The sequence below is a fragment of the Canis lupus genome, chromosome 7 (assembly GCF_048164855.1).
Source record: "Canis lupus baileyi chromosome 7, mCanLup2.hap1, whole genome shotgun sequence".
Taxonomy (NCBI): Eukaryota; Metazoa; Chordata; class Mammalia; order Carnivora; family Canidae; genus Canis; species Canis lupus.
Genome location: NC_132844.1, coordinates 57,157,402 through 57,183,826, shown reverse-complemented (window position 1 = coordinate 57,183,826; position 26,425 = coordinate 57,157,402). Strand labels below are relative to the sequence as shown.

At 43.3% G+C, this 26,425-nt stretch overlaps 1 protein-coding gene across 1 annotated transcript in view; it reads right to left on the bottom strand.

Annotated features, from left to right (window-relative positions):
• TNFRSF21 (TNF receptor superfamily member 21) overlaps positions 1 to 26,425 on the bottom strand; it is a 69,443-nt gene that overhangs the window by 35,454 nt on the left and 7,564 nt on the right. Inside the window, exons 2-3 of the mRNA XM_072832773.1 lie at positions 14,421 to 15,072; positions 12,405 to 12,899 (exon numbers count right to left, since the gene is read on the bottom strand). Of these exons, the coding sequence (XP_072688874.1) occupies positions 12,405 to 12,899; positions 14,421 to 15,072 (1,147 nt within the window). The remainder of the gene's footprint in view (positions 1 to 12,404; positions 12,900 to 14,420; positions 15,073 to 26,425) is intronic.

The following is a 26,425-nucleotide window of genomic DNA, read 5'->3' as shown; positions in this document are numbered from 1 at the left end:
AAGAGAGTACATATAAATCCCACAGAATGCTGCCTGGCATACAGTAAGCCTTCAATAACCATGAAGTGGCATTTCTCTATCTTCCCCCAAACTAATGTGTCAGTAATAAGTCCTTCCACAGGTTCCCTTGGAGCAATTTGCCTATAGAATAATCTTGGACAAGGACATCCGCAAATAAAACGGAGTTGAAGTCTGAGAATGACAAGAGCAACCAGAAAGGCGCTAAATGCCTGAGAGACGGGTTAAGAGAGTGTACAGAAAGGATAAGTGAAGAGGGGATGATTTTGCCTCTCAAGGTCAAGGTGGGAAGGTTCTGTGTAGACTGTAAGAGCCTTAAGCATTTCTCTACTTTCACCTGCAGCCAAGATCTGATTCATCTCCAGCCATCGGCTCCTTCACCTCCGCTAGTCTGAAATCATCCAATTATGATGGTGGGCAAAGGCAACGAGAACTACCATGACCTCTGCCCCCCAACCCTGAATGAGCACCTAGGGACAGCACCATTCCCATGAAGGCAATCCAGGGAGAAACAAGCCAGAGGACGTCCCACTCCGAAACGAGCCTCCATCTCTTTCTCCCTCATGCCCTCCTCAGTCCCTGAGGCCAAACAGCTAAGAGTTCTTTTGCTCCCCCAGCCTCAGCCCCCAGTAGCCTCACAGGCAAACCACCTCTCCACTCTGTCTTTCAAGAGATGGAGTAATTGCTTTCAAACCACCACACCCTCTGTATTGAGCAGAACCCTGTAGTCCTTTGAGCAGAGAAGCAACATGGGAAATCTAAAAAGCACTGTCCCAGGAGTCAGGAGACTCAGCCCTAGTCTCTTCTCTAACCCTGCTGGCCATGTAACCTTGGGTAAGTCATGGTTCTTCCCTGGGACTCAGTTTTAGCTTCTGTAAAAGGATGGATTAGGGACACCTGGGTGGTTCAGTGGTTGAGCGTCTGCCTTTGGCTCAAGGCATGATCCCAGGGTCCAGGGATCCAGTCCCACATCAGGCTTCCTGCGAGGACTCCTTCTCTCTCTGCCTATGTTTCTGCTCTGTCTCTCTCATGAATAAATTTAAAAAAAAAAAAAAAAAAGGATGGATGGATTAGAAATACACACACACACACACACACACACACTTCTCCATGATCTCCAGCTTGCAGCTCTCCCCAAAGAAAACTAAAACAAACACCCTGTATGTTACTAAAGCCTAGTTCTAGGACAGCACCTTGAACTCAGTGTTCACATACATATAATTAAATGAAAAATAACAGAAGTTAAGCAGTTTAATAATGAGTCATGCTTGAAATTTCTTAATCTTTTCTTTCTTTCTTTCTTTCTTTTTTTAATTTATGATAGTCACACAGAGAGAGAGAGGCAGAGACATAGGCAGAGGGAGAAGCAGGCTCCATGCACCGGGAGCCCGATGTGGGATTCGATCCCGGGTCTCCAGGATCGTGCCCTGGACCAAAGGCAGGCGCCAAACCGCTGCGCCACCCAGGGATCCCCCTCTTTCTTTCTTTCCTTCCTTTTTTTTTTTGCCTTGGAATGCCTTAAAGGTAAACCTGGTCACAAATAGGTAAAGTTTATCCAGATCCTATTGTCCCCTATTTCAGCCAAAGTACACCTAATTCAGAATCAGGGAGATTGGCCATTGAATTTCTCTTGAGGAAAATAATTCACCATCTGGACAACAACTCTCAAACAGGAGATAATATAGCAAAAGCCCAAACAGAGAGGGAGAAATATGTAAACTAAGATGGAGAATAGCTCCTCTGCAATCTAGTATCTCTCGTAGCAACTTTTTTTCCTAGAAGAAATTCATGGCTGTCCTGGCTAAAGACAAATCCTGTGGACAAGAGCTCTTCCTGGATCTCGGAGGGCCAGGCTGGACACCTGTCCTATTCCCCGCAGGTGAAACCAGACTTGAATATTGCTTTCGGGAAGTGAAATAATTCTTTCTGTAACTCCAGCCTTCCACTCTTATATGAGTGACAGTTCCCCCCATCCTCTAGGATTACTGTTAGATTACCCTGTAAAGTTTCAAGCACAAAGTCCCCAATGAATTATAAAGATACATGGATCTGTGGTTCAACGTGTCATTTAAGAACTTCTTTACAGGGGAGAGTAATGCTCACACTAACGAGCTAATAACTAATGAGGATATAGGAGAGCTAAAGAGGGTTTCAGTATAGCGAGTCTGAACTTCTTTATTGATATTTAGCTAGAGGGAGAGGGGGCACTCATCACATGTATCCTAGAAGCTGCCCACTCTTGAGCGGTTTATATGAGCTGCTGGCCTCCCGCCAGCCAGTGTGAGTTGGGTAATTTTTCTAAAGCAGGAAAGCATTTCCCAAGTATGCCCTCCCTTGTGACCCGTGCAATGCTGTCCTCAGGAGTTCCATTTGTGGCTGGGGCTCCCTGGCCTATATGAGGAAACCAAGGTACCCCTCTGCATAAAAATTCAGAAATGCACGAGAGCCTAGAGCACAGCTTCTCCACTGCAATCAAGGTGACACACTTGAAGGAACTGAAAGACTCAGAAGTAGTCCTATAACTAGCTGCTTGATCTCTACCGTGCTACAGAAATGTCTCCTCTCCCCCTAAAAGCATGCACACTTACTGCACGTTCTCCTGGGCCTCCCCACCCACCTGTCCTGACTTCAGTGGAAATTTTCGCTGTCCTGACCTTACTCTATGGGAAGCACAAGGGAAAGCTCTTCCAAGTGGCGGTGAACACACAGACAGTCCTTCTTTGGCATCAGTTTGGGGTTGAGCCTGGCCTCTCTAATCTCTGCCTGGGAGCCCCTGTACCCCACTCTACAGCACACTGCAGTATCAATCAGGGCAGTGTTTCCCAGCACAGACAAGCACCGTGACAGCAGTGGACTTGGTTACAGTGAAATGGTCACATGGATCAAAATCGGGTGACCTGTTGTGAGGGGTTCAAGTTTCCTCATTTTACAAAGTTGAGATTCAAAGAGAGCAAGTCTTCTGCCCAGGATCATGCAGCCTTTTAGTAGAAGAACCAAAGCTGGACTTCAGGTCTCATAGTCCAATGTTGTTTCTGCTGCCAGGGCTCCTCCTGCAGACTGGGATCCAGCCTTTGAAGCATACCCCCAGGGCTCTGCTCAACCAGCTCATACTTCTCACAAGGACTGGATTTTGGATCTCCTTACCCAGCATGCCTCCCTTCCAACTGTCCTCAACAGCACTTGAACTAAGAAGATACAACAGTTCACTCTCTAGGCTCCTCTCTAAGGGCAGCAGGAGTGCTCTGGAGTCTACAGCTGGTTGCGTCTATCTACTGCTCCTCTTGGCCCCTCTCTCCATTCAAAGTATATCGGTTCCCTGAGCAAACAGACAGAAGTTAGGCAGGCCAATTACACCCCAAGCTACTCTCTCTCCCCCTCTTCTATGGCTCCAGTTTGCCTGAGAGGCAAGTTGTGACAAGCGTGTGGCAGGTGCCCCTGTGAGATAGACCCAGGAGAGTAAGACTGAGGTCTCCTGGTAGAAACTGGTATCTTTCAGGAGGATATGGGGGAAGTACGGAGCAGCAATTTTTAAGCAAAATACAGGATAAACTGCCACCTTTCTCTCACTCCCACACATATCTGACAGTCCTGTTTTGTAACTTATCCCTCCAGCACTCAGCAGACTAGGAAACAGTTACTGCTAAATATAAGGTGGAACACTAGTGGCTAGAACTCAAGAAGCTCTCCAAGGAGAACCAGACTGCTTCTCCAAGCCATACGAGCCACGGGGAAGCAGGAGACAAGAGCCGCTAAGAGACGATGCTATGGTACACAGATCCAGGGGCTGGCAAACTATAACCTGCAGGTCAAGCCCTTGATTTCTATAAGTTTTATTGGAACACACCACATCCATCACTTACATGTTGCCTATGGCTGTTTTCATACTAAAGCAGAGCAGAGTACGGTAACATAGACTGTACGACCTTCAAAGTTTTTTGTTTTGTTTTGTTTTGTTTTGTTTTTTTTAATGAGGAGTTAATGACCACTTAGAAATTAAGTGAAGGGAACTGTCATTCTAGAATAACTCCCAGGGTTTTTTTGGTTTTTTTTTAATTTTATTTATTTATGATAGTCACACAGAGAGAGAGAGAGAGAGAGAGAGAGGCAGAGACACAGGCAGAGGGAGAAGCAGGCTCCATGCACCGGGAGCCCGACGTGGGATTCGATCCCGGGTCTCCAGGATCGCACCCTGGGCCAAAGGCAGGCGCCAAACCGCTGCGCCACCCAGGGATCCCCCAAAGTTTAAAACACTTCCTAGCTGGAACCTTTGGGTGACTCAGTCGGTTGAGTGCCTGACTCTTGATTTGGGCCCAGGTCATGATCTCGGGGTCCTGAGATTGAGTCCTGTGTTGGGCTCCCACTCAGCATAAAGCCTGCTTGAGATTCTCTCTCTCTCTCTCTCTCTCTCTCTCTCTCTCTTTCTCTCCCTCTGCTCCTCTCCTGGCTCCTGTGCTCTCTCTCCCTCTCTCTCTCTCTCTCTCAATAAATAAATAAAATCTAAATAAATAAATAAATAAATAAATAAATAAATAAACAAATTTCAATAAAATACTTCCTAGCTTGCTGACCCTGATACAAGTTAGAGACTATATTACTACAGAAAGGATAAATCTACATCCAACTATAAAGCCAATAAGGAGTTTTATTTGATTATCTAGGAGGCTTTCTGCCATTTGAGACAGCATCACCTACAATAATGGATTAATTAAACCAATAACACCCCATCCCCAGCTTGGAGGAAAAACCACATTTCCAGTAGGCTCTTTTAAGGTGGAAGATTTGCCCCTCAGTAAGTACAGCTGCATGCATTATAAAGGAGACTACTTCTGCTTTTTTCATGGTCATTCTTTCCGTGAGTGAATCAGGAAACAAACCTAGAGATTACCAGAGAAGTCGGAGGTGGTGATGATGAGTCATCTCTACCACCCTCATCACTACTAGTACTGACGGACCACTGGCCATGTGGCCAGCAACATACTGGGCACTGGGTACACTTAGTTAACTCTCACAACAAACCATGTACTATTGAGTCCGATTTTAGACATAAGGAAAATGAGGCACAGAGTGGTTAAATAATTGGACCTTGGGGATCCCCGGGTGGCTCAGCAGTGTAGCGCCTGCCTTCGGCCAGGGATGTGATCCTGGGGGCCTGGGATCAAGTCCCATGTCGGGCTCCCTGCATGGAGCCTGCTTCTCTCTCTGCCTGTGTCTCTGCCTCTCTCTCTGTATCTCATAAATAAATAAAATCTTTAAAAATAATAATAATAATTGGACCTTGACCACATAGCTAGTAAGTGAAACCAGATTCCCGTCTTTGCTCTTAAGTGCATATGATAATACCTTTTTTCTAACCTTATAAACAGAGACCCAGAGAAGTAAAAGGCCTTAACAGGGAATGGCAGGGAATGAACAGGGAATGGTAAATCTAGAATTTGAGAACCCAGCTTTATTGCTGCCATTTCTAGTCTGTGGTGTCGCTTTCTTCCCAAAACCCCCTTAACTCCACTACCCCTGCCACTCTCACCTCTGACCCAACCACAGGACTCCCCCATATGCTTCTCTGCCGAAGGCCACCCACCAGACTAAGCCATTTCCATTTTGTTTACAGACAAGCATGGAGGCATTCATCAGTTAGCTGTTTTCTCTCTCTTCACATCACCCAGCTCCCCAGTGTCCATGGGCCAAAGTGTTCCATTTTGAAGAAGCAAATCAAATGGAAGAATATTGGTAATTTTTGGTAGCTGGTTTCTGCATATTTTAAAGCATTGCTGTCACGGAAGCCCCTTTTACCTCATCTATGGCAATTTTGTATAAAGAACCCACGTTAAGATCCGTGTTAAATCCCTAGCACCAAATACCATTATAAGTCAAAAGGGAAAAAATCCAACAGTTCAATGGGTTGAAAACAATCCAACCTTGAAAAGGATTAAGTAGATTAATTAGTTCATAGTTGCTCTAGATTAGTGTTATCTAGTAGAACTTTTATGATGAAAATGCTTTATTATCTGTCCTGTCCAATAGGGTAATTACTAGCCACATGTAGCTCTTGAGCATTTGAACTGTGGCACGACAGAGGTCTTGAGTTTTTAATTTTAGTTCATTTTACCTTTAAATTAAATAGCTCAGGTGGCTACCATATGGGCCAGCTGGGCTCCCGACCACCCTTCCTAGGTCCCCATGCTACTGACCTGGCATGGGGACACACAAAAACCCAGGGTCTGTTCTTTAAGAACCTATAAGCAATGTGAGGAAGCAAACTACATACACACAAACAGTTAAATGGTGCCAGACAATAAGAGCTATGGGAATTAAGAAATAGCATCGTAGGGATCCTTGGGTGGCTCAGCGGTTTAGTGCCGCCTTCGGCCTGTGGCGTGATCCTGGAGTCCGAGGATCAAGTCCCGCATTGGGCTCCCTGCATGGAGCCTGCTTCTCCCTCTGCCTGTGTCTCTGCCTCTCTCTGTGTGTGTCTCTCATGAATAAATAAATAAAATCTGAAAGAAAGAAAGAAAGAAAGAAAGAAAGAAAGAAAGAAAGAAAGAAAGAAAGAAAGAAAGAAAGAAAGAAAGAAAGAAAGAAAGAAAGAAAGAAAGAAAGAAAGGAAGGAAGGAAGGAAGGAAGGAAGGAAGGAAGGAAGGAAGGAAGGAAGGAAGGAAGGAAAAGGAAAGGAAAGGAAAGAAAAAGAAAAAGAAAAAGAAAGAGAGAAAGAAAGAAAGAAAGAAAGAAAGAAAGAAAGAAAGAAAGAAAGAAAGAAAGAAAGAGAAAGAAAGAAAGAGAAAGAAAGAAATAGCATCTTAGAACCTGGTTCTACAGATTGAGTCCTTTACCCTTTGGCCACTGGGTTACAAAACAATCTGCTTGAGAAAGAGCACACCAGCTGCTTCCACTATCACTTTTGCAGTCCATTCAAAGGAGATACCATTGGGGTATCTACCTGGGTAGTGAGTCGGTTAAGCGTCTGCCTTTGGCTCAGGTCACAATTCCAGGGGCCTCAGAACAAGCCTTGCATCAGGCTCCCTGCTCAGCAGGGCATCTGCTTCTCCCTCTTGCTCTGCCCCTCCCTCTGCTTATGCTCTCTCTCTCTCTCTCTGTCAAAAAAACAATATCTTAAAAAAAAAGGACATGCTGCTATCCTTATATGTCACGTGCTTGAAGTAGCTAGACCCAAAGGGATCACTGCCCCTGCCAAATGTTTAGTATCTCCTCAAGACATGGGACTAAGGACGGGCTAATCAGGAACTAAGCTCAGTGAAAACAAGATCAATCCAATTCCTTTTCCCCTCATTTAATTTTATTCCTCATTTTTCTGAAGTCTAAGAGAAAAAGGAAATATGATCGGGGAGACATACTGCTCATCGCTGGCCCCTTGTATCACCTTGCAGGGCCCTCCTCTTTAGTGATTTTCCTCTTCTCTGTACAAGCATTTTCAGAGTGACTACTACTCCTCAACCGGCTTTTCAAATTTCCCCTCCAAATCCCTTGGGCAATAGGTTGCCCAGGAAGCCAACTTCACACCTTCTGCAAAGAGTTGAAGAGAAGGGGGGAACAAAGGAAGAAGAGAGAGAGAAGTAGGGAAAGGAGAGAGAGAAGAGGAAAATGGGAAGGAAAGGTAAATAGAAGTGGCCTGTAAAGGAACAGCAAAGAGAGCCGCGTCCGATCGCCTTTCTCAACCATCCGGTTCTCGAGGTGGACTGGACCACAGATCTTGATCTTCTATGGTTACCAGAAAGTGAAGGGCACAACTATTTTGAGATCATCTGAGCCTTATGCATTGCAATGTGTGGCCAGTTGGGTTAAAAAAAAAAAAAAAAAAAAAACCTGAGTTTCATTATCTCTACTTTTGTGCCTTTTGTGACGAAACAAATAAAAACTATTGTTTCTCATGTAACCTCCCAACTAAATGTGAACCCATACTCTTCTTGACTTTAAATGGAACTTCTTGGACCTACCACTTGCTTCATTGTGTTGGGGTTATACTCCAGAAAGAACGTTTTTAAAAATGACAAAAATATGGCAAATGGAGCCTTAACAAGACTTACATCTTGATGATGGTTGGACCCGGTAATAAACTCCTACATAGACTTTTGTGTATAAAAATTCTAAAGGGACTTCTAAGTCTGTTACTGCAGTAGATATATTATAGGAAACCGCAGTACAGTCCAGACCTACCAGACATAAAATTGTTATGAGTTTAGAAAAGAAGGAAGTATACAAGGTACCCCAGCACCTTCGCTCTTCAATCCTCCTGGTCACGTAGTCCCATCTGACCAGTGTCCCATCTGATGTTTCCAACGTTAGCATTCCATGAAAGTAGGATTGCAGTTTTGTAGAGTTCAAACTTTAAAAGCCCTAAGTCCATGGTAGGTGAAGATGGGTAAGTGGGGCCTAATAAAGAAGAGTCTCTTGTTGGTGACAACGATGGGAACCAATGGCCCAGCTTTAGAGTGCTAAAGGTCTATAAGGCACTCAGGGCCATGCGTGACCAGGTCTGCCAAAGGTAGGAAGGGTTAAGTGAGGTCCTCCATGACCTCTTACAGAGCATGCCCCAGAGCTAGGTGATTTTATCCCCACTCTCATCCTCATGAACAATTCGGTGTGAAATGGATGAGGATCACAGAAAAGATCTTTTTATACAAGATCATCTGCTGCCCAAGACTCACTATGATCAGATCAAACGGGTATTGTTTCTAGAGGCATCTCCTGATCCCCTGGGATGGTTTTTATTAAACAGAACCTCTCTTTTTAATAGGATTTTACCTGGTTGTACCTTTGAGAATAGCAACTAGGAAAGAGGAGACTTTCCTTAGAAAAAAAACACCTCACATATAAACCTGCAATGCAAAAACCTGGGAGAGAAGGTTAAACTATGGGAAGAGCTCATTGCACCTGAATGAGACTACTGTGATTTAGCTGGAAAAGCATACTGCCCAGGTACTGCTATCATAGGAGGGATGGTTGGGCTTTGTTTGACTTGGCACTTCGATTCCTTTTACGAAACAGGATATGGTTTCAAGGACACAGGCACAGTTTACAAGGTGACGTTGGACACCAGAATGACTCAGGTCATCGTATTAGGCTGCTTTCTGCTGCTGGACCAGCTTTACTTCTACAACTCATGGTGTTCTCAAGAATTCTGACAACTCTGACAACTCTACTGTAAAACAGCTTTTAGAAATAACAGCTGACCGAGATCTAATCCGTTAAGTGCAACCACTAGAGAAAGGGAGTCACTTCTTTAATAAGGTGGGAGGAGAGTTTCAGACGTTTACAAATCCAGCAGGATGTTCTCTGCTAACTTTCTCCTAATTAGATAGATCAGACGAGTGTTCTGACTGGCCACTTACTTAAAAGGGCAATTCAGTGAAATAACTGATCCTAGGCTGATCCTAGATCAGAGGAAAAAGGGATGCTATCGATTGAGGGCTTTAACTGGTCAACTGGCAATACTGGAATATGGACAGTGTATTAAAATATTGTATCCTGGGATGCCTGGGTAGCTCAGCGGTTGGGTATCTGGCTTTGGCTCAGGACGTGATCCCAGGGTCCTGAGATCAAGTCCCACATCAGGCCCCCTGCGAGAAACCTGCTTCTCCCTCTATCTCTCTGCCTCTCTCTCTCTGTGTGTGTCTCTCATGAATAAATAAATAAAATCTTTAAAAAAATAAAATATTGTATCCATGTTAAATTTATTGGGGTTGAAATAACTATGTTTTTTAAAGAGACTGTCTTTATTGTTGGGAAATAAATACTGAAGAATCTAGGCATTAAAGGGTCAGCCATGAAATGATTCAGAAAAAGTATTCTATGTCTGTATTTATGTATACAGATCTTTCTTGACTTATGATGGGGTAACATCCTGATAAACTCATTACGGGTTGAAAATATCATTTAATACAGTAAGTTGTAAACACATTTGATGCATCTAATCCATTATTCTCAGTTACAAAAAAATACACCTCAGGATGCCTGGATAGCTCAATGACTGAGCATCTGCCTTCGGCTCAGGGCATAATCCTGGGCTCCTGGATCCAGACTGGGATCCAGTCCCATCTCAGGCTCCTTGCGTGGAGCCTGCTTCTTCCTCTGCCTGTGTCTCTGCTTCTCTCTCTCTGTATGTGTCATGAATAAATAAATAAAATTAAAAAAAAAATACACCTCATCTACCAAACATCACAGCTTTGCCTAGTCTTAAACTCATGATTAGCCTATATTGGGCAAAATCATCTAACGCAAAGCATTTATTATTTTATAATAAAGTGCTGAATATCTTTTTTCAAAAGATTTTATTTATTTGAGAGAGTGTGTGTGAGGGAGACAGCACAAGAGGAGAGAGGGTCAGAGAGAGAAACAGACTCCTCACTGAGCGGGGAGCTTGATGGGAGGCTCAATCCTGGGACTCTGGGATTATAGGGGGGACTCCTGGGATCGAGCCCCAAATTGGGCTCCATGCTCAGTGGGCCTCTCCCTCTCCCTTTGCCCATCTCACCTCACTCATGCTCTCTCTCTCAAATAAATAAATAAAATATTTTTAAAAACATTGTTACATATACTATGTATACATTATATTATATATACTACATATGCTACATAACATTATATTATATGTAACAAACTAGTGGATGTTATATATGTCTTAATATGAAATCTGTATGTATTTTTATGTAAAAAAAGGCAAATAATAAAGCAAAAGGGCAAAAGTTAACAATACTTCAATCTGAGCACAGGTATATATCGGTATTCTTTGTACTATTGCAAATTTTTCCAAAGTCTGAAATTATGTCCAATTCACTAAAAAGGAGGGGAGAATTGAAGCATTCCTTCCCCCGCTGAGTTGCCAGCAAAGAGCTGTTTTATTCAAGTCTATGTAGGCTCTATCACAGGTGGGATGTTGGCCTCAGTCTGATTTTCACCTGGATTGGTCATTCATACAGACTAGCAAAAGGAGCAAGATAAAATTGTTGGTTTTTTTTTTTTAACTTTCTCTAAATTTGATTATAAAAATCTCATATCCTTATTACGGAAAATTTGGGGAAAAGAAAACTAATGAAGAAAAAAAATACATAAATTCCACCATATCCCACCAAATTGGAAGAATTTTTATTTTGGCATATTTCTTTTCAGTCCTTTCCCCAAAGATTTAAGAGAATTAGGATTACAGTGTAAAAAGTGCATAGCCTGGTTTGGTTTTGTTGTTTTTCCTTTAACCTAGTATTAACATTTTCCTGTCATGGGTAAAAAGGGAAAAAAAAACTTAAATCTTCAATATCAACACAGTATTCCACTATATGGATATGCCATAATTAACTTATCCATTTTCCTAAAACTGGGCCTTTGATCATTTCCAATTTTTATTTATTACACATAGTGCTGAGTTAAAAGCTTAAGATCTCTGTGCTTAAATCTTTCTTTTTAGTATTTCTGGTTTATACCTTTATGACGGATTCACAAAAATTAAGTTCCCGGGGCAAAGGGTCTAAACATTTTTAAGACTCAATGCAAAAAAGGCCAAATGACTTTTAGAAAGTTAGGTTTATGCCTGTATCTTTAAGGAAAAAGATAACTGAAGGGAATTATCAAAACTTTGGGTTGATATCTCATTGAGGATTTAAAGAAAGGGAATTAACTGCCACAAGCTAAAAACTGCGGTCTTCAGACCAAACTTGGCTATTGGCACAAGTTCTGTAAGCTATTTTTTTGTCTTCAAAAAAGGAGAAATGAAATATTCTAGCCTGTATCATCAACACATTCTGATTGCTAGGTAAAAGATGTATGGTCCAGCCTCAGATGATAACCAGTACATTAAGCTTTGGGTTTCTATAATCTAGAAGACCTTCCTAACGTCCTGGGAGAAATGAGATCCCAAAAACACAAGGAGGGGAAAAGCACATGTGAGAAAGTGATGGGAATCGAAAAGCAAGGTTCAGATTCAAAAAGGCAAACTTAATGAAGACAAGTTGGGGTTTTTACCCTCTCATTTTTCAGGAGTCTAGAATTGGAAAAGCAAGGCACCCAACAGTCAGGAGATGTGGAGTCAAGCCCATCCATCTGAATGAACAACCAGCCTGGATCAAGGACACAGCCAAACCTCCCAGGACTCTATCTCCTCACTTGTTAAATGACAGTTAAACAAAGTCCCTAAAGGTCATTCTCAGGTCTCTGGTTTGTCAACAGTCTCTTTTAAATGTGCCAGGGGAGAAAAGGACAGAGTAGTTATGCTCTCCGAATGGATTCTATCAAATGCTGACCACCTCATTTTTCATAACCCAACTAGATCAAATAGCACTTGGTAGATAGGAACTTCTAGAAACTTTGCATTTCCCACTCCTTCAGCCAGCAAGGACTAAGGCAGGGTGGGGATCTGTGAGCAAAGAGGAAAGAAGGCTCACCGTGACCATTGCAATAGTAGATCCACTTCTCCCGGTTCTGGGTTGGGGTCACGGATTTCTTCAGCCCTGCCTTTTCCACAATGGTGCTAGGGTCCTGCCGGGGCCCCTTTTTCAGAGTTCTTGAGCTTTTCCGGATACTGCATACCACTATCACCACAAGCACCAGCAGCAGAAAAAGCACAATCATCCAGGGCAAATGTTCATTGATGTCAAAATGCTTGTGCAAGTTCTGTCTGGGGTGAGTCCGCTTGAGGCCTTTGATGGGTGTGCTGGATTTCTCGCCCCCAGTTGCCTCCATGGACGGCAGCAGCTTCAGGATGTGTCTGTGGTGGGGGCCTTGCTGGTGGTTGACTACCTGGAGGTTTGGGAGGGTCTTGTTCATGCCTTCCTCACCCCTTGCCGAGCTTGTGTTGTCAGGGACTGTCCCTTCCTGGATGCCACTCGGTACCTTTGGTCTAACAGAGGCAGAAGAGTTGGATTCTGTTGAGTTCATGCCTAGAAAAAAGGAGGGGGGAAGAGCTTTTCTATATCTGGGGATCTGTATATTCCTCCGCTTCCTGCTCATCTCCAAGCCAGGCCAGATAATGAAAGAAGAGATGAACTTTGGAGCTTACGGATAAATCATACGGCACATTTTCATAAAGATTCTAACAGCACCTTTATGTGGAAGATAAAAACTAAACTTCACAGCTAAACTTGCATCCTCAGGGCAAAACCAATGGCATCCTTACAGATCCAATGTCCAAGCTTCACAGCAGCTCCCCTATGTTTCACATACAGAGTGGACTCATGTATGTTCAGGGTTCTAGTCAACTCTTAAATGTGCTGATTGTTCACAAAACCAGTTCAAATGTGATCCCTTTATTCTCCTTCTCCCACCTTTTGGCCATTTTAAGATACAATGGTAAAAACTGGGAATATGATAAGATAGGGAAAAGAACTCAAACCCAAATCCAAATTTGACCAGCAAAAGCTTTGGTGAGACTAATCAGTGAATAAAACAAGGCAAGACTTTCTTAGGATCTATATTAAGAGATAAGTTTTGGGCTGGCAGCTGAGTGTACTTCCTTCAGAGAAGTTTCCACAAGCAGTCTTCATTAAGGAGTGTGAGAGCCAGGGATTTCAAGTCCCAAGAGACAGGACCTGGATTACATTAGTCCCTGAGAAAACCTAGACAGGTCACTGGAGCTCTCTGAACCTGTTTCTTCATTTCAAACTGGTGGTTGTAAGGCCCTCCTCATAGAGCTATCATAAAGGTCCAATGTAATTACACGTGAAGACTATGCTAGAAAGCACAACTCCAGTTGGCTATCCTTTCAAGAAAATTAATCAAAAAGGATTTGAAAATAAAGAATAAACTTTGCATTCTTCCTGAGGCTCAAAATCCTGAGGACAACTAGGATACTCGATGGAAGAGCATAAAATTAAAATCATTTGAAAAAATTAAACATCATTTTCCAGATGCAAATGCTAGTTATCTTCAACAAGCTACAAACTTGTTTCCTGAAGCTTCTTTCTTTCTTTCCCCTTTTTCAACCCACCTTGGTTTCAATATTTAATCCTTCCCTTCCAGGCATCATGGTATTTTCTCCCCTTTTCCTTCCTCCCTTCCTTCTGGCTGTGTCTATCCAGGATTGATTCCATGTTGGGAAGCTTTTAATCTGGAAGGAAGCTTGAACATCTAAATCACTCATGTATTTGCCAAGTTTGAAGCCAAGGCCTGAAGAAGTGACTTACATAAGGCCATGTATTGTCCTTATTTCTCTCAGTTCTTTCTTTTTAAGCTTGATGTGACCTAGTTTTTAGATATTTGATCCCCCCTAACAGAAAACCTGAGTCTAAATGTTTCTAATACATCCAAAGAAGACAGATTAACCACAAAATGGAGGCCCCTTCTTCAAGGGGTGACTTTGGAATATACAAAATAAAGAAAGTATCCTTGGTACAAGCCCATTTTTGGTAGTTCCATTGGGCTCAAAGACTTTTTCATATAAATAACTCATGAGGTTAAGTTACCTTTGGGAACATAAGTGGAGGAAGGGACTTCATGGGATTCCATGTGCTCCGGGTGTGAAAAGATGGTTGTACCAGGGGTAGGTGAGGTCGTGCTGGAGAAGGGCGGAAGTGTGCCACAGACATTGTCTGCTTCCTTGGTCCCCGGCTTGATCACCACCAGGTTCTGACTCAGACAGTCTGTGTATGCTTTGCATTTCATCACACTAGAAGGCACATCAGAGAAGGTACCCCGAGCACACTGCTTACACCGCACGTCCTCGGTCTCTGTCCCTTTCTTCCGCACACCCCACCCCACAGGACACACCGTATGGGGGGCGCAGGTACCATTAAACTGGAACATGCCAGGTGGGCAAGCACATTCTCGGTCAGTCAAGGCAGCACAAGGTAATTTCTCAACCATTGGCCATGGGCATGGCTGACTACAGTCATGGCATTTCTCTATGCCATTCTCATGCCTGGTAAAGGTCCCCACAGGGCAACTGCTACAGACACGCAGGCTCGTGTTGGTACAGTGCTCAGACACATAGGTTCCTGCTGGACACTTGTCACAGGTTAGCACCTGGCCGGTGGCACGGTCAACATGGTGGTATTTGCCAATGAGATTTGAGGCCTTCTGTTCTAGCTGAGCTGTGGTGGTGCTAAGGAATCCAAGCTGAAAGAAATAAAAGGGGAGGGAAAACGAACAAAAATCAAGAATGGGTTATACAAGAACAGAGAAGAAAGGATGGAACAATCCCAATATCACCACCACCATCCCCATTAAAGATCTTAACGGTCCTGCATTCTTTTAACCCTGTCAGAGCAACACAGTAGAAAGAGAGAAACAAAGACTATGATTCCATCATGGGGCCTGACCTACTGGCTATGAAGCTTTGGTCTTATTGTATGACCTTTGCTTTAACTTCCTTTTTTTTCTGTCTAGTAAGTGAGGTTGACAATACTGCTCAACTCAATTATAAAGATCAATTGAGAATATGAACATGTAAGTACTTTGTTGTTCAAAACGCTATACATAAAAAACAAAAAAAACCCAAAACACTATACAGGGGGACCTGGCTGGATCAGTTGATAGAGCATGCAACCCTTGATCTCAGGGTCATGAGTTCAAGTCCCATGTTGGGCAGAGAGCTTACTTAAAACATTTTCTCAAATTTAAGAAAAAATTTTAAATGTGTATAGAAGTGAAAAATCCTAATGAAAGAAGAAAATAGCTTGCTGAATAGCTGTCTTCCTTCCCATAATCCAAATGTTAGGTTGCCATTTCTTAGCACCAAGATAAAGCAACTGAGGATTGGATGGCATATGTTCAAGCTCCTTCTGCTATAGCACCAGATTACCCATGTGGAGTTATTTTTTCAAAGCCTTTCTCTATGCAAAGCCAAACATTTTTTGGTTTTGGTTTTGTTTTATTTGCAAAACAGAGGCAGGTCCTTGGCATTCTTAATTTGCTTTAAGTAACAGAGTTGATGCTTTTAGAGGTATATTCTGTTCGCTGAGCCTCTAAAGGCCATGGTCACTGGAGCAGGAACCTGCAGACACCTGGAGGTCCCAGCACAAAACCAGGCTCAGCCGGGACTCCACAGAGGTAAATTTAGTTCATAGGACAGAAACTTCACCCAGCTAGACAGGATTTTATACTCTCTTACACTGAAAACTTGGGAGAAAGGAAATTATGTTTGTGGTACTAAATCCTAAGGTCCTTCTGAGAGCTGGGGGGAAATATTTAATAATGAATAGTGAAAGAGTTTTTCTGCATGAATGAAGTTTGAGAGGTCCCACCAAGGAAGCTTCCACTGCCTTCTACAAAATGGAGAAGGGTTAAGTGTCAAGAAAACAGTGGCCGCCCCAAACTATCAGATGCCCATCAGGGCAAGCTCCTTCTAAAATGAGTACCAGGAGCTAAGGGAATAAAACAAGAATGTCTTTAAAAATTGATCATAGTTCCCGACTCATTGGCACCTTGAAGGTTAATCCAAGATTCAGTTCCCCTCCCCTCCCAAAAAAATTTAATGATTTGAATCAAAAGTATCTCCCTTGGGACTCTTGGGTGCCTCAGTGGTTGAGCGTCTGCCTTCAGCCCAGGGTGTGATCCTGGGATCCTGGGATCAAGTCCCACATCGGGCTTCCTGCATGGAGCCTGCTTCTCCCTCTGCCTGCCTCTGTGTGTGTGTGTGTGTGTGTGTGTGTGTCTCATGAATAAATAAATAAAATCTTAAAAAAAAGAAAAACAAAAGAAACTTTAATAGCATCTTAGACTGAAGAAAAAAAATCTGCTTCATAATGGTAAATTCTGTACTATCTCTCTTTGTCTCTTTCTGGCTTTCTTTCTTTTCTTGGTCCTTCTGTTTGCAAAATCGGCCCAGCCACCCCCTTCTGCCCTGGCAATGTGGCTTAGATTGAGGGCAGAAAGCGGCCACTATCGTGTGGAGCACAGGTTCCATTTGGCAAGTACAAGAGGACAAATTTCATCCCAGTCTCCCTGGCGCTAAGGACCCACCCAAGAGGTTGCGACAGTGGCTCTGCTTCTGTATTTCCCCGAGTTCCTTTACATCTAGTTTCTAAATGCAAAAGCCCTTTTAGATGGCCACAGCGTTCTGGAGGTTTGAAAGATGTATAAATAACCTAAATGGCAGGTTATTACATTTGCACAAACAAGATAAAAGCAGAGAAGGTAACAGGAGATCTGGCCAGAGAGCGGTGGTTGGGTACGAACATCATCACCCTGCTGTGCCGTGGGCTCTGAGTCTGGCTCCCCCATCCCTTGCAGGCAGGCTGGGCAGGCAGCCAGGCACACACCCCGACGTGGCTCTGCAGAATGACCACAGGGGGGTGGCGAACAGCCCTGTGTGTGTGTGTGTGTGTGTGTGTGTGTGTGTGTGTGCTGGCGTCCAGGGATGGGGTTAGGGCTTGTCTTCCTACAGTTCACTTCTCTCCCTAGGGCACACACTTGTTGGGGATCCATCAGCCCCCTGACTACCCAATTACGATGGGTCCCCCAGTAGCACACAAAACCTGCCTCCAGATCCCACTGCACCCCACACTCTTCCCCACTCATTGAGTAGATTTTTCAGTTCTTGGTTCATTTAGAATAACCGGTGATGTTTCTAACTAAGGCAAAGCTCAGAGCTCTTTAACTCTCTCATTCTAACTAACCCACTTTAGACAATGGGGCTCTAAAAATGGACCTTTCATTACCTCATGTTACAGGAGGCAATTCCAGCTCTTACATACAGAGTTAACAATGATGCCTCTACATCTCACCTGGACTGAGCACTAGGACAAATAGTTATTGAAGACCTATGTTACATACAAGGGACCATGCCACAAGCTGACAACGTCATTTGTGAACTCTATCCCAGCCACATGGAGTATACCTTCTAAGGCAGGACAGACGGAAACAACTAATTAATCAGGAATTACCTAATTAGAATTGAGATTGCTGCTGAGGAGAAACACAGAGTCCTATGAGGGGGAGGTTAGCAGGTGCTTCCCAGCAGAGGGATGTTACAGAAGCATTTAGAGTCACTCTCAAGGACAGAGAAGCAGAATTTAATTCTGGTCAGGGAGAAGGGAATGTGGATTAGGCAGAGGGAACCCCACAGCAAAAATCTGAAGCCGAATGAAGCTCAGCTCGGGAACCAAAAAGTTTACATGGTTCTCCAACCAATGGGAGAATGTAACACAGTGGCCGTAGTTAAATTTGGAGAAGCTCCGCATTTTGATCTTAACCCAAAAATGCAGTGAGAAACCACTCTTTGTTTACACTGGGGGGCTGGAGGGGAAGAGACACAATCACATTTGTGAATAAAAAAGTTAACTGGCAGTGGTTGGGGGGAGAGTTGATGGAAAAACCCACTTAGAAGGTGAAAGTCCTGGGTGACTTTGATTTAGGGGTTGGCCATGGAAGGAGAAGGCAACAAGATTTGAGAGGTCAGAGCAGCTAGAGCTGATGAATGATTACCTATGGAAGGAGAGAGGGGAAAAAAATCAATCACCTTCAAATTGGACTCTGGAGATCACAGGATGGAACAAACAGCTTACTCAAAGCTACCCCTCGAGCCAGGAGGGTGCCCATGTGGGCCCATGGCAGGGTCAGGAGGTAGGGCTCCAAACCTCCCATTTCTGCAGCAGCTCCGATCTACCAATTTTTTAATAGGAGGACCAAGTCTGAATTCATTTGAAGGAAGGATTATGAGGGATTACTCCTAAAACAAGTTTAAGTCTACTTGTCCCTCTTTCTCTGCTCCTCCCCCTACTCTCTTTTTCTTTCTCTCTCAAATAAATAGATAAACAAAAATCTTTTTAAAAGAAAAATATTCCCTACAAAATGTAAAAACAAGTTTAGATGATACCTAAAAGCTAATGTTAGGAAAACACCTGAATCAGGAGACCTGTCATTGAAAACTGCGAGTCAGGGAAGCAGAGCACTTGAGGCTGGTTCCATCAGATCAAAATTTTTAATTCTCTCCTTTGCACAGAGGGAGAAAAACTAAATCAGGGGTTCACCCAAAGTCTCACACTTCAAACACAGCATAAAACTTACCTGGGAAGTTTAAAAAAAAAAAAAATCCACATCTGCAGTCCTATCACCTGAAACAACTGTGGGTCTGCAATAGAGCCAGGAATATATTTTGTTTTTAAGCTTTCCAAGTGATTCCAATGCCCTGGCCAAGTTTGGGACCCCCTGAACTGAGGCAAGACCCCTCTGGCTCTAATCTTCCCTGATTCTGAGAATTCCTTTGGAGAACTCCCAGGTCCAATGTCAGAGTCCCTCCCCCTGCCTCCCACAAAACCTGATACTTTTTATTGTCTTACAACAAAAATCAGCCTTCTTATAATAATTCCAACAATGACAAAATAGAGTAAAATGTTGAAGTCCATACTTAAACCCACTCATCCTCAGAGAAACTCACAGGTAATTCTCATGCACATCTTTCCAGACCCTTACCTGAGCTTTCACGCATAATACATACACATGAACTTCGAGTTGACTGTTTCAGTTGCTTTGGGGTGTTTTTGTCTCACACATTGAAAAGGAAGAGGCCATACAAACTGTTCTCTGATTTGCTTTTGTTCATCACTGAAATCATCCCATATCAGAATACAGACTACTTTCTTCCTTATGATGGCCCAAGTGCTCTTCAACAGGATGGATATGCCCCAATGCAGGGATTTCTCCTACTGAGGGCATGTTCCTTATCCATTCTTCTGCATTTCACATTCCTCTCCTTGCTTTTCCACCCCACACATGTTTTTTTTTTTTTTTAAGATTTTATTTACTTATTCATGAGAGACACAAAGAGAGAGAGAGAATGGCAGAGACATAAGCAGAGGAGGGAGAAGCAGGCAGAGCTTGATGTGGGACTCCATCCCAGGACCCCATGATCACGACCTGAACCAAAGGCAGATGCTCAACCACTGAGCCACCCAGGTGCCCCTCACCCCACTCCTGTTTTCCTTTTCTGTCCTTCCCACCCCAAATGACAGACACACTCTGTCCACTCATCCTGCTCTCAGTCTCTCACAAATCACTTCCTTCAAGGACAAAAGAAGCCTCTAACTAACACATAACTTGGAAGCTCTCACTCACATACCTTGTCCCTATTCATATGAATCTGCTCTCTTAAGTGTTCTCAGCTTGTGGGAGGACCAAACGTGAATAAGAAAGAATATGTGGGCAAAGATTTAGAAAACAGAAGACGTGTTTCTGTCCAGGCTCTGTCCTTAAGTAGGACCCTGTCTTACTTGCATGTAAAATTAGTATGTTGGGCTAGGTCGTACTGAACTCTAACCTTCAAGCTGTCTGCAATGATAGGTCCACTTCCACCTTTTTCATGAAGGCTTTACAATTACTCTTAGCCACCCAGATTCCAAGCAGATGAGCAAACTCTTCATCACATTTCCTGTTTCTATTCTTCATTTCAGTGCCTAATTACATCTTGCTGGTAATGTTTGTTGATGGTCTCATAGGTGTATATATTTATCTTCCCATAATGATTCTGAGCAGCTCGAGGCCAAGGACAACCATGGAGATTGCATTTCCTTCCTTGCTCAACCACTTCAATAATGAAGACCATGGAAATCATAAACAAAGCGTACTCGGAGCCAGGGGTCAACCAACGAATTTCCACATGCCACTTATTCTTGTATATGTTTTATTGGAATGCAGCCATTTATTTAGGTATCGCCTATAGCAGCTTTCACACTACAAAGGCAGAGCTGGATAGTTGCAAAAGAAACCATATGGCCCACAAACTCAAAATATTTACTACCCGGCCCTTGACAGAAAAAAAAAAAAAAAAAAGCCAGGCAATACCTTCTCTGAGCAGTCCAAAAAAATGTCAAAAATGCAGGGACCAGGAGCCCATTCACTGGAACCCTCAGACCTCCTCTAGAATCTAGCAATTAGTATTGAGTTCTTGACCTCCCTTACTGACACTCATGCCAGCTCACACACCAAATCTGATCCTTTTATCCCCTGCTTAAAACGTTTTTCCTATATGACTACCATAATTTTGTAGTCATACATTTATTGGTGTAGTGTGTCTTCTCGTCTGCACCACAAGCTCCATGAGGGCACAGACAGAGTCTATTTTACTATCCTAGCCCTCAAGGCCAGTATCCGACTCATGACATACCCAACAAGGGTTTGCTGACTGAATGAATGGATTTGCAGACCATAAATAATTAGAAGCAACAAATGAAATGGTGATGGTAGAAGAGGTTGCTGGAGCACAGGTATAAGACCACATGTGAGAAAGCCAAAGGCCTCCTCAATAAGGCCATAATAATTCAAGGGATAAAGCCGTCTGGCACCCTTCAGTGGAAGGGCAAGTAGTGTGCTTCACCTCCAAAGCCACTGAGGCCACATCACTTTTTTAATAGAACCATAACTGGCTTCCAAGAATGATGCTCAGCATGGTGCTTATAATTACAAGCAAATGTAAAGAAGAATTTAAAACATCCCCCCTCATTTTATTAAAAAAACAAATGACACCAACTTGATATTTGGAATTGTTAGAAGTATTATGGGATTATCCTTCAAAAGTCATTTAGGTTCCGTCCTAGTTTAAACTTCAGTTATATGGAAAATTTCATTTATCCAGGACAACAATTTCACTGAAAATAATGGATAAGAGCCAAGTATCAGTGTGCCATCCCAAACTGTACAGGATATAGGGGTGCTGTAAATCCTTATTGAGTAACCAAAAGATCCAAACCCCAGGACAAAGCACAGTTCAGAAGAAGGAAGAAGTAGTTCTCAAGTAACCCGCTATAAAGGCTTCCAAGGCTTCCATGCTCACCTTGGTGGTCAATGTCACACTGGTCCTGTTGCCACTTGTCCTCTAGGGCTTTGGGATGGGACTGAGGACAAGAAGCACCCAGATGTGCTAACACATGTGAGACTGCCGATGCCTATTTATCTTTAACGATTCTCATCCCCTGACCTCATCCTGCAAACAAGTGGGAAAAAAATTCCCTGCAGTTTACGAGCACAACATATTTATGCCATTCTTGTTCTGTATCAAATTCCAGTAATTTTTTTTTTAATTCCAGTAATTTTTCATGGAAAATGAGTAAACTCAAGGCAGTGATAAACCGCTGTCTTCTCATAATGGGCAAGCAGGAAGACTGACGGTGAGTCTGCTATCAAAAATGTTTAATGGTCCAAAAAACTAATATTTTAAGAGGCATCTCATTACTGTGAGATTATAACAAAGATACAGCAAGCAAATTATTTCTAAGACGGTGACCATAAAACATGCCAACTAATAATCAAAAGGCAAAAGCCAGGCATAACAAGGCAGCCCCAGAATTTCTGACCATTTTATTATGAGAATCACATTAAATTTACAATCACAAGACCCTGACTGCTGGGAGTCCTCCAGATTTGAAGGGAAAAACGAATGATATAAAGAGGAAAACCTCCATTGGTAAAGCTTCCACAAAACACAGAACTGGGGGATCCCTGGGTGGCGCAGCAGTTTGGCGCCTGCCTTTGGCCCAGGGCGCGATCCTGGAGACCCGGGATCGAATCCCACGTCGGGCTCCCGGTGCATGGAGCCTGCTTCTCCCTCTGCCTGTGTCTCTGCCTCTCTCTCTCTCTCTCTCTGTGTGACTATCATAAATAAAAAATAAAAAAAAAATAAAAAAAAAAACACAGAACTGTTCCTAGGTATGTTATATAAATATGGTCAGCTCTTGCATTTCCTATTATCTTCCCTGACTTAAAAAAGTCTTCTGTTGCTAAGGCAAAAGCAGGGACTGCTGCTAATGCCGGAGAATATAAAGAACGCCAAGGCTAGAATGTGCTGACTCCAGGACTGAAGGAGGCAAGCTCAGGGCACAGTGGGAAAAGGAAAAAAAAAAAAAAAACAGGCACGACTTAACCCAGATGCTGTGTTCCCTGGAACCTGCAATGCAGAGGAGCATGTGTGCGCAGCACACAGTCCTTAGACCAGAGACTTTATCTCCTTCCACCCATGCCCACTGCTACTCCTGTAGGCTACGACCCCCACCTACATGGAGAAGCCACATTAGAAACAAGACAGTGGCAAAGGTGTAGGGGGAAATACTCCTCTGTGCTCACTGAGGTTTATAGAGTCTTCATAGAAACCAAGGCAAAACTAACACCACCAGCCAGTGTAGCAGTTCCAGCAAGAAAGCATAAACAAAAACCTATTTTAGCCTCTTGTGTGCTCAGCAGGCTCCACTCTACCAGGGGTTCTTGGCAAGTGACCCAACCTGTTTGAGGAAACCTCGTTTTCCTCATCAGCATAGTGCAGATAATGGTAACACTTACCCTCCTAAGATTGTTTTCAGAATTGTTAATAAAGCAGGTGCAACATGGGGACACAAGTCGCCCATATACTTTAGTTATTTTAACGATCACTCCTTCAACTTATCATATTACTATGGTTTAGCTTCATTCCCTTCGGATCAACCTTTTTTAAGATTTTTTTTTTTTTTTAATTTGAGAGATAGTGAGGAAAGGAGAAGCAGACTCCCCGCTAAGCAGGGAGCCCAGTGCGAGGCTCGATCCCAGGACCTGGAGATCATGACCTGAGCTGAAGGCAGACACTTAACTGACTGAGCTACCCAGGGGCCCCGGTACTAGACAATCTTTTAAAACACCCCAAGTGAAATGCAAATGCCCAATTCCTGAGAAGTGTATCAGAGACCCCAGATTTTAAAAAGCTGTAGTCCTGAAACATCCCCTACTAGACCTGGAGCATTCTACAAAACAAAAAAAATACAAACAAAATGCAGACTGCATGGTGATACGTTAAAAGACAAATAAGAACCAAGCAAGCAACACTTCAAAACAAGCTTAACAAGGGCGCCTGGGTGGTGAAGTCAGTTGAGCGGTGGACTCTTGAATTTGGCTCAGGCCATGATCTCAGGGTTGTGGGATTGAGCCCTGCCTCCGGCTCTGCGCTCAGCTTGGAGTCTGCTTGTCCTTCTCCCTCTGCTCCACCCTCCACAACTCTCTCTCTCTCAAATAAATTAATAAAGGCTTCAAAAAAGGCCTAACATATAAACAACATAGAACAAATGAGAAAACCAGGAGAGGAGAAAGGATTTTCTATTAATAAAGTGCACTTTAGACAAATGGAGCAGAATTTCAGCAAGCACTTTCCAGAATGAGTTTCCCTGATGGAGTCCCACAGGATGCTAATGACCTCGGATATAAAACACGGGGTGAACCAACCAGTTGCCTGCTTTTTTATAGTCCACAAGCTAAGAATGACTTCTACATTTTAAAGAGCTGCAGCAGGGACGCCTGGGTGGCTCGGCGGTTGAGCACCTGCCTCGGCTCAGGGCGTGGTCCTGGTCCCGGGATTGAGTCCCACATGGGACTCTGAGGGGAGCCTACTTCTCTGTCTATGTCTCTGCCTCTCTCTCTGTGTCTCTCATGAATAAATAAATAAAATCTTAAATAGGTAAATAGCTGCAACAGGGGGTGGGAATCAAAAGAAGAATAAAATTTTGTCAAAATTTTGAAATTCAGATTTCGGTGTCCACAAATCTTAAGTTTTATTGGAACGAGCCACACTCCTTCTTTGAGGCACTGCCCAGAGCTGTGTTCGAAGTACAAAGGCAGAGGTGAGTAGTTTCTGCAGAAACCACATGGCCCACAAAGCCAAAAATACTATTTAGCTCTGTACAGATGAAGTTTACCAAATCCTGGCCTAAAAGTTTAGGAAATGCTCCTGATGGCAGCCCTCACAGAGGCACAATTAATATTAGCCTGTTGATGGCTCCAGGAGGCCCAGTAGGGGGCCCAGCTGCAGAAAACAGTGACTTTGTTGAATCTGGCATTTCCCAAACTTATATGGCCATACAATCCTTTACTCACGCAAGATGTATGAACATCTTGCAGAACACACTGAGGCAGTCTCCACCACCAACATGCTGCTGACGTCCAGAAAAGTCAACAAACCCAACCTTAAAAAGATCAAATATAAAATTCAAAGTAACCAGAATAGTTTATTTAAAGTATTGGGAAAGAGATCAATTTCTGACTATTAAAACAAAACCAATGGTGGGATCCCTGGGTGGCTTAGTGGTTGGACGCCTGCCTTCAGCCCAGGGCGTGATCCTGGGGTCCTCGGATCGAGTCCCACTTCGGGTTCCTCGCATGGAGCCTGCCTCTCCCTCTGCCTGTGTCTCTGCCTCTCTCTCTGGGTCTCTCATGAATAAATGAATAAAATCTTTAAAATAAATAAATAAATAAAACAAAACCAATGGCAACAAAGGATACTCTCAGACCCAAAAAAAGGATACTCTCTGACACAAAAAGAGGTTTAAGAATATTAACCTAAATTTTTGTTATTGAATGTAATATTAAAAGTAGACTATAAAAATGTATGCCAGGGGCACCTGGGTGGCTCCGGCAGTTAAGTGTCCAACTCTTGATCTCTGCTCAGATCTTGATCTCAGGGTGGTGAGTTTAAGCCCCATACTGGACTCCACACTGGGCAAGGAATCTACTTTAAAAAAAAAAAATTAGGGGCACCTGGGTCACTCAGTGGTTGAGCGGCTGCCTTTGGCTCAGGTTGTGATCCCAGAATACTGTGAGAGTCCCCATCAGGCTCCCTGAAGGGAGCCTGCTTCTCCCTCTGCCTATGTGTCTGCCTCTCTCTGTGTCTCTCATGAATAAATAAATAAAATCTTCAAAAAAAAAAGTATGCCATACATGGTTAATAAAAGCTTATAAACAAAAATGTAAAGAATTAATGGAAATGAGGTTAACATAAATTCCACTCACTAGTTGAGGCAGAGGATGACATGAGTTATTACAAAGGTAATTATCACACGGATAAATATACGACCATCCCTAGTGACTACTGAAGTACAAATGTGCACGACCAAGGACCCTTACATATCTGTATTAAAGCAGCATAAATAAATGAAAATTATAAACTCCAGTGTTGGCAGCCTGGTGGGGTAAAAGGCACATTTATAGTTCCTGGTGGCATTCTAAATTAATTCAGTCTTTCTAAAGACAATCTGGCAATGCACTGCTGGAGCCATAAAACCATTCATTCATTTCCTGTGACCCAACGATCCACTTTGGGCCATGCACCCCAAATATACCTCACTTTTGGGAACAACCCAGAAAGAAAAAGAGCAATTGATCTGTACAGAGACCATGTCATCAGCGCTGCTCCCTTGCAGAGCAATGACAGCACCTAAGCGTCTGTCCGACAACAGCAGGATGGCTCAACACAACACCAACCCAGAGGAGAGGTGGCATGGCAGGCCTGAAGTTTGAACTGCAGGAATCACAGGCCCCTCAAAGTCACTAACGTGTACCCAAACGTTGGGGCCCCCAAGCCCACCCAGGCCTCCCCCAGCTTTGCCCTTCAAAGTCATCAGGCCACCAAAGACTCAACTCAGGAACCAAAGAGTCAGCCATGACAGACAGTTGTCATGCTTTCCTTCGATCCCTGCCCTCTCACATCTCACCAGCAGTAGACTTTCTTCAAAATCTTTAAAAT